Here is a 9,587-nt window from a genome sequence, read left to right as displayed (position 1 = left end):
TGTGGTGGTGTCAATAATTGGGTAAATTTATTTTTGGTGGTTTTCGACTATTCTAATATTTACCCAAAAATTTGTAGGCAAATATTATGACAAGCAGGTAGGGGAAAACAAGATAATTTGATTAAGACATGATGATGATGTATTTGTACAAGCTGTTTAATTTGTAATTCGTTTTTTTTTCTTAATATGATATCAATGTTGAACATGTTCACGACTGTGATAACGATGATAGTAAAGATGATGAGGATGGTGATGAGGATGATGATGTTAATAATAATAATAATAATAATAATAATAATAATAATAATAATATAATAATAATAATAATAATAATAATAATAATAATAATAAATAATAATAATAAAATAATAATGGTACTTTATGGACTAATATTAACTCAATACATTGAACGCTTAAAGGATATTTTACAAGACATAGATAAATAGAAACAAGTTTTCAAATAGTTCCAGATACGTTAAAAGACGTGCGTTGACATTTTTTTTTTCACTGTTAAAATTGTATTTTAGATTTTGGATATTTTCGTTGACAAAAACCTTGTATTTTATATGAACTTCCCCTACAAGCTCAAAATAATTTTCTTCTGGAAATCGCGTTGTTGGACTTACAATTCAATTTAGTCAGAGATTATTATTAATAAAAACACAATGAACATTATCACTACAAGTATTGATGATGAAAGGGTAGGAATTGAAAATACAGGTGTAATCCACACCGTGAATCGGTGACATCACAGGGGAGGTAAGCATAAATATTGACGTAGAGTCAGGCAGATTATCCCCTGGTTTTGGCACCTGTGATTATAAGGCTGATATCAAGAACTGGAGTGTTGGGAGGCGGCGTTGGATTTAGGGGGGGGGGGGGGGGGGAACCACAAGGGGATTTAACACCCCTACCCCTTTCGTCTTGTATCCATTTGATGGTCATTAATATTATTCTGGAACTGGCGGCGGCCTTCAAAAGATAAGTGTAACTCCGTGGGTTATCGATATAATTCTATCGTGTTTGTAAACGATACCAAACGCTTAATTGAGCTATCTGAAAATCTAGCTTGGTAAGATTTTTGATGCATCGTTGAAATAACTAGATATATATAATATGTTGCTACATGTTCAATTTCATTTCAAGGGCTGATGCAAACATGTTATGGTCTCTTGTTGTTGTTAATAATATTGTGGGTTGGTTTTAGAGTTTTCCCATGATAACAACGAGACTACATATTGCAATTGACTCGCTAACAAGTATACTTCAGTTATGGTATACTATTGTGCAATTGAATGTTCAGAATACTTTATCGTCATTGACTAAGCATCATTCAAATCAGACAATCTTTTGATATCTTAAGAAAGGAAAATAAGTAGACATACAAATTAATTAATTCTAAAAAAATATTTTAAAAGCCAAAGTAAGATATGAAGATGGAACTAATAGGACATCTAGAAAACACACAAGAGGAACAAAATAAACAAACTAAATAAATGAATAAATAAATAAATAAATAAATAAATAAATAAATAAATGAATAAAAGCCAAAACAAAAACATGAACATCTTTTACATGTGTCAAAATTCATTTATTCGTTCATACATTCTCTCATCCATAAATGTATTAATCTATTGATGCTTTTGTAGCACACAAACACAAATAGACACACACACACACACACACACACACACACACGCATAGAAAGAGAGAAAGAAAAAGAGATAGAGAGAAAGAGAGAGAGAGACAGAGAGATATAGATAGATTGATAGAGTACTTTGTATTTCACGCCTCCTACCACTCTCCTATCCATGTGCTCCTATCTCCTTGTCTACCCGACTCCTTCTAACTGTCTGAGTCTTCCCGCTGCTCCACTTTTTTCTATCCAGAGTATACATAGGGGCAGCGTGGCTCAGCGGTATGATCTTTGCTTCGTACCTGAAAGGCTCGGATTTGAGCAACTCGCCTAGCCATTGCTCACTTTGCGGCTCTGCACTGCGGCCGACGCCTGGGTTATTCCAGTCTTCCCTTAGAACATACCCTAAAGAAAAAAATCCCCTTTGGGATAAATAAAGGGAATTTATTTTTATTTATTATTATTATTATTAAATATATGTATAAACTTTCTCATTTTTAAAATCCATTCAGTAATCATTTAAATTTGATGCAATATATTCCTCTGCCATTTATTATTTTTAACAAACAAGAAAATCAATTGTTCTAAACATTGTTTGTATCCATAAAAATTGTCAAGCGTAATTTATTCATAGAATTTAAAAGATATTGGGGGTATGATCAGAGTGCCACGAGATAGAACAACATGCCCTGTTATGGCCTGTATCAACTCTATAATCTCGGAATCAGTATTAATAAATATTTATACGGCGCATCTACCCCTGGACTGAATGGACAGAGTAGGACTGAGCACACAATGAGGCTACTTGTCATCACTTTGTAACAATTTCATTATTGGCCTTTATTCAATACAATAGTAAAATGATTTGATGTAAGATATACATATCAATATAATCATTTTAAAGAAAATGAAAATAAAAGAAAATAGTAATAAAACAAATTAAATCTGAAAAACTAATCAGTGAAAGTATTGAGGCCATGTTGTGGTCTTGTTGTTATTGTTGTTTTTGCTGTTGTTGTTGTTGTTGTTGTTGTTGCTGTTGTTGATGATGATGTTGTTGATGATGGTGATAATGATGATGATGATGATGATGATGATGATGATGATGGTGATGATGATGATGATGATGATGAAGATGATGATAATAATAATAATAATGGTGATGACGATGATGAAAAATGCTATAAATTCCTTCGAAGTCAAATTCTAATTAACATTTCAGAAATTCTATAATATTGTTAATAGACCATTGTGCTTTTAGCCTATCATCGATACATTCCAACACCGGTTTGTAATCATTCACTCGTCGATAGATCATTGACCACTGACAATAAGGACTAGTGTTCGGACTTATAAGTCTATAAGTGAGAAAAATTAGCCTCAATATGAGGCTACACGACTGACTTGTCGACAGGTGTCGTATACAAATGCTCCAATCACCCCAACCCGCCCCCTTTCAATATACTCTGTACAACAATTATTTCAACATTCTTAAGTCCTAGTAGGGTATCTATCTGCTATTCTCCTCAAATCTCGTATTGTCCCGCTGTATCGCTGTTATTGTTTCAAGGTGCCAATTGCCGGGTCTTTGGCCTGATAAGAGGCCAACTTAGCTTGACAAACAATTTGATAAATTTCCACTACGATTGCACACCGATCATTTCCTCTCTGGTCGTGTTCCCATCCTGACACAATCTGACAAAAAAACATTTTTATTCATACCAGAAAATGTTTTACTTCAAACATCAACCGATTGAATCGACCCCCGACTTGTCAAAAAGTCTCAAATCTGAATGGCGTGAGACTATTTGACAAGTTGGGTGGATTTTCAACCAGTTAACTGCCAAACTCTGGAAATATGGACAGGAAAATCGTCCTTCAATTATATATCGATTGATTTAAACGATCTTCATCTTTGCAAAAACTCTCAAACATGGAACCTCGCCGAGGTTCCAGGCTTAAGAGTTTTTGTCAAGACGAGGGTCATTTAAACCGGTCGATATTTAAAGGACGAGTTTTCTGGCCAATTTTTTTTCCAGTGTTTGACAGTTAACTGGTAAGTTGATCGATATTTGAAGTAAAAGTTTTCTGGTGAAAATTGGGGAAAAGCGTTTTGTCAGAATTACGGCAGCATTGACTTTGGACGAGTTGTATTATCTATTGGCGTCCCGCTATCCCTTGCCTCATTTATCAAACATGGGACGGATGATGTACTGTGTTATCTAGCACTACTAGTTTGTCATATCAATCCAAAGTCCGTTTTCATAACTGGTAGCCACCTAAGCTCATTTCCCCCATTGCAAGCTATTATCTGATGGGATGACCGTTTCATTCTACGAGATCTGTTGCTTTGTTTGGAAAACCAGTCACTGCCTTTAGTTTTGAAGACCAAGTTTCATGTTTTAACCCTTTAAATAAAATTGGAAAATTTAAAAGTTTGCGATCTTTTCATAGATACATTACATTTAATCTCAAAATTGAAAGCTATACAGTTTAGAATATTATTTTTTGTTTTGATCAAACATAAATTTTCTCGCTATTTTACAATCATACATGCAAGATGAATTATATCAACATATCATATCTATTTTTTAAGCTATAAAAGAAATGTGATGAGGGTGGGGCGATGGAGAACATTTTGATAATGTGTATTTGATTGTGACAAAAGAAGTACCTTTCATTCAAACTATGACTTTTACTAGACGGTCTAATTTAATGTTCAAAAAGATCACACAAAATTATACCCTATTGGTTTCTTAAGGCTTTGAATGTTATAATTTCAAAAATTATGTAGGTACTGTTCCTGGTTTTCTACATTATATAAAAAATATCAAATTTTTAATAAAAAATTATAATTTTGGCGACTCTTACAATTACTGCTTTCCTTCAGGAAACGATAGGATTGGTAGGTGACTGATTTTTACCGTTATCTCCTGTGGTATCTGAATCGGGGCTGAGTCGCATCGCTAATCCAGGTGGACAGATAATGTTGTGAGAATCACCAAACAATGAACCACAAAAACCGGAAGTCACCCGTGTGAACTCAATTTAAGGAGTTTCAGTTGATTTTGTCAAGAGCTTCTTGTGTAAATAAATAGTAAGCCGTATTGTGTAACAAGAAATACCGAAACGAATAACAATATGAAGTCAAAATTCTGAAGTTGAATCAATTGTTTTATTTACGGGAATTATGTCCTACATTCATCATGACCCACTTTCATGGTCAGAGTAATATGCTGAACCACAATTCTAACCAGAACACGGGTTTAACGCGGTATGTTCTAGAGTCCGGGCAGATACAAGTGGCTTAACTAAAGTTTCTTTCTGTCCCAAAATTTATTTAAGAAAAAAAAACACAACAAACACACACACACACACACATACACACGCACACACACAGACACATACACAAAAACATCAATAAATAATTTGATATACAAATATTAACCCCCCCCCCCCCCAAAAAAAAAAAAAAAAAAAAAAGAAGAAGAAAGCTACCACCCCCACCAACAGCAACAACGCAAAACAAACAAACAAACAAAAAATAAAACAAAGAAAACACAACAAAATCAGTCTAACAAAATAGAAAAAAAAAAACAAACAAACAAAGAAACAAACAAAAAACCCAAAACAAAAAACAAAAAAAAAAACAACAAAATAACGCGGACCTTCAATGTTACCTACACAGATTGTAGTGTCGGGTGCTCATGATACAGAGAGAAGCAATGTGGATTTTCTCTAGGATGCATTTAATGTCGAATTTTAATCAGTCGAAATTGCTAAACTGACTTTCTTATGATCTCAAGCATTCAAAAAAAAACTGAACAAGTGTGTATGAAAGGTGCCAGACAAAGCAGAAAGAAAAATACAAGTAAAAAAAATCAGTCGATCTCGTTAAAAAAATATTTCAAAATTAATGTATTTTGCGTCCTCTTTTACAACCATTTCTATCCTGCTTTTTTTTAAACTTATAGAGAGAATCATCTGTATATACGATGTTTTAAAGAATACTAGACGTTATAACTTTTATATTCTTTGCCTTATATTTTTTCTACGTTTTCTATTCCTCTCTCCCACAGTGTCCCGCTTTCCAATGAGTTCCTGCATGGCTGGTGGTATGGGCGCCATGGGTTCCATGTCCTCCAGCATCAATCCCTCCCTGGGAATGGCTCACATCGACCCCCACAAGGCTGGAATGGCTGGATTCTCTATAGCACAGAGGAGGAAACGCCGAGTCTTATTCTCTCAGGGACAGGTAAGATGTTTTATATTATCATTTTAAAACTAAAACATTAAATAAGAAGCATGGTTCTGGAAAGCAGAGCAGCATTTCAGATGTTGATTTAGAAATTATCAGTTCCAGAAACAACCAAAGTTGGTTTATCGGAACATAACTGAAGGGATATTATATATTTTTTCTCCTTAGTAACGCAATCTTTTCTAAAAGAAAAAAAAATGGAAAGAAAAAGACACCTTTTTTTAAAAATTGGTTCTCGTTGACTTGGACTCAAGGAGACTTCAAAAAGTCTCAGATTTAAAACATTTAGACAAGTTTGGTGTCATTTTATCCTGTGAAGTAAATATTTTGGGGGAAAAAAGTATTATGTTGTCGTTGTAAAAATATTACAATCATTATAATATATGAAAACAATACAATATATTAAATAAAGCAATCAGTTTGAGGATGACTTAGTCTGAATACAATACTTTCACAAAGTGACCCATCTCATCTCATAACATTCAATGCCCTTTCAAATTGCAACTTTTATTTTCCAATCATTTTATAAGATATTGAATTTCCATCTTATGTATGCAGATTTATAAGTTGTGTGATGGCTAGAAACCTTCTGCTACAGTCTTTAACCCTACATTTCAATGACCTTTCAAGTTTAAGACTACTTGATTGGTTGAGGGTCAGTTTAATCTACCTTTATATAAAGTAACAGTTTTGTGGTCGAAGTAAAAAATATAGTTTGGCCATTTTACGACAGGATTACACTCAATGTGGTTTCATTTTCAGAGAGTTCCGATTTACTACCAACTTGGCCATCTACACCACGAAAAAGAAATATCTAAAGAGATAGAAAGATGCAATCTGTGCACGTTACATGGGAGTTAATTATTAATTTTACAATGCGTGCGCGTGCTCCTGGATTCGCAGTGATAAAAATAAACATTTTCCTCCGAATCTTTTAGCCATTGGACGGTCACGGAATGGCAACGATAGTCTTGATTTAGATTTCGTCACTCGTCATCGACAAATCCTGTGTTGTTAAGTCATTATGTTTAAAGTTGAAATAAAAAAGGACAGAAAGGATAGAAAATGAGATGATAGCCCGGTTCGAATTTTGAGTCATTAACCCTAAGTCTTGGTTTCAGTGTCTTCATTCGCTCATTCGTTTATTTATTTATTTATTTATTTATTTATTTATTTATTATTTATTTATTCATGAAATCATTCATTGATTTAATCATTATGTCCTTCGCTCATTGATTCCCTTTTATTTATAAAATTCTAATTCTAAATTAAACCATTTTACAATGTTTATTGTTTACGCGTTTTATAACAATTTATTTTCAACATCTATTTATTTAATTATTTAAACATTTAAGAATTTACTAATTTATCTGTTCATTTATTTATTTACCATTTTCTTAAAATCCCTTTTTAAAAACCCCGCTTGTCGTTCTAATCCATGTATTATTTCCATGCTAATATCCAGGTATACGAACTGGAAAGACGCTTCAAGACCCAAAAGTATTTATCAGCCCCAGAACGTGAGCAGATGGCCATGTCAATCGGATTGACCCCAACCCAGGTCAAGATTTGGTTTCAGAATCACCGCTACAAGCACAAGCGCCAACAGAAAGACCGTGAAAAGATGGAAAGCTCCAGCATCAAAGAATCCTCGGGCGGACAGCACAACTCGTCTTCTAGTCAAAAGCACGGGTCTACGTCATCATCGTCATCTTCATCGTCAAATTCGTCTTCGCCCCGAAAGGTCTCTGTACCCGTGTTGATACGAGATGGGAAATCTACGAATTCTGATGGAAGTACAGGACACAACATCGGAAGTATGTCCGGCGGCCATTCCACTTCGTCATCAGTTACATCGTCATCTTCGTCATCTATTATCGGCGGTGGACACCACCAGCACCATCTATCCGGCCCTCTGGGCAGTACCTCCCCGCACGGCACGTCTCTGCACTCCTCCTGTGCGGTCAATTCCAAGAACACCATCATGTCATCTCATCATGACAATTTCCTAAGCACGCCTTCTCCGGACCTGAGCGCCAGCCTTGCGCCCCACGGTCTGAGTCAACCGGCTCTGTCTCACCATGGACTACATCACGGAATGGGCTACGCCACTGGAGCGGTCAATGGGAATGCCCTCACTTCACCCTCGCCTTACCTTATCAATGGCAGAACCTGGTAGAAACAAAATATTACTCTTAACATCTCTGTTGATTACAAATGTCTGACAAAGTGGAAGCGAAGAACTCTACTGAGTGTATTGTGCAAAAATGTATGTTGGATTTCATAATAGAATTTTATGTGATTCTTATTTCTACCAATGAATGGCTTCCAGTCAGTCAATAGCAAAACTGGCTCTCTGGATAGATGACGACAGAAATAGACTCAATCTTATGTTAATGTACATAATATATCAATGTATGAGCGACAAGGCAGAGAGAGAATGGCATATCCTTTTCTCGAAGTGTTTGGAAGACGGCAATGTTTTAAATCATAATATTCATACTTGATACTACTATTGACCATCCATCGATAGACAAGCAATTCTCGCTTCACACAAGATTGTAATTGACTATTATTCTAAGAGGATACTAATTCATATCCTTGAATTATTCCAACACTTTATCCACAATTTCAGAGATTTGTTCTGATATTCAAACCATAATGATCCCAAGCCAAAGTTTGATCAATTTTCATCTGCTCCAAATGAAATCATGACAAAAAACAAAAATAGAAATAATTACATGTTGATTTTGAGTACATCTATGTTTTTGTCTCCTGTTGACTGGTGATTTATAATTAATTTAATTATCCCAATTACGTTCTCCATAAGAGAATCAGCATTATAAATCTTTGGTGTCCTAGGCTTAATAATATAATGACATATCTATATAGTTCTCTGTTATACATTATAATTATTATAAATGCATGAATTTATTGTTGGGCATCACTTGATGAATTTAAGATAAAAACATTTTGTTAAAGAATAAAATGAAATCAGGAAACACAATCATGATACAGGTTGATTCGTAATGGCCAAAAAATAATTCCACTGAGATTTTGGATGCATTTCTTATGTGTATATGTTGTTTTGGGTATTTCCTAATTCTACTATGAGAAACTTACAAGTAATGTTTTTTGTTTTTTAATATGTAAAGCCTATAATGAATACGTCGATGATTTTATTCAGATCAATTTCAAACCAAAACTATGTTAAGTTAACCAAACTCGATCCTGCCCGCCACATTGTTACTTTTCAAACTTTAGTTGTTGGTGAATGGTATATGTTACGTAATCTGATCCACAAAGGCAAATTTGGAAGAAAAATAAAAGCAAACTAAAAGTGAAAAAAATAATTCGTCATCACAACAAAATTTCATTTGCATTCTGTTATAAGACCTGTACTTATGTAAGCGCAGGATAATACAGCACAGTAATAAAATACTATTTGCGAAAGCAGTTCTTAAATTTTACTCTTTTATAGTAAAATTTGGCCTTTTAGTGAGACAATTTATTACAGAGAGCAGATACAGCGTTTTTAAATACGGGTAACTAAGGAAACGGCCTGGAAAACAGTGAAATTATGTCAATTTAACATTTGATTTTTCTGCCATATCTTCTCTCTCTTTCTCTCTCTCTCTCTCTCTCTCTCTCTCTATCTATCTATCTCTCTCTATCTATCTATCTATCTATCTA

At 34.3% G+C, this 9,587-nt stretch overlaps 1 protein-coding gene across 2 annotated transcripts in view; it reads left to right on the top strand.

The window, feature by feature from the left end:
* Positions 1-9,244, top strand: part of LOC144981008 (homeobox protein Nkx-2.4-like) — a 43,493-nt gene extending 34,249 nt beyond the window's left edge. For both annotated transcript variants that reach the window (XM_078929081.1, XM_078929072.1), the window contains exons 3-4: positions 5,716-5,891; positions 7,360-9,244. In XM_078929081.1, the coding sequence (XP_078785207.1) occupies positions 5,716-5,891; positions 7,360-8,073 (890 nt within the window). In that variant the 3' untranslated portion in view covers positions 8,074-9,244. The remainder of the gene's footprint in view (positions 1-5,715; positions 5,892-7,359) is intronic.
* The last annotated feature ends 343 nt before the right edge of the window (positions 9,245-9,587 follow it).

Source organism: Berghia stephanieae, chromosome 1 (assembly GCF_034508935.2).
Source record: "Berghia stephanieae isolate SIO BIC M18660-M18661 chromosome 1, UCSD_Bste_1.3, whole genome shotgun sequence".
In the NCBI taxonomy this organism is placed as follows: domain Eukaryota; kingdom Metazoa; phylum Mollusca; class Gastropoda; order Nudibranchia; family Aeolidiidae; genus Berghia; species Berghia stephanieae.
The sequence above is the reverse complement of the archived record's forward strand: the minus strand, read 5'-3'. Positions and strand labels throughout refer to the sequence as shown.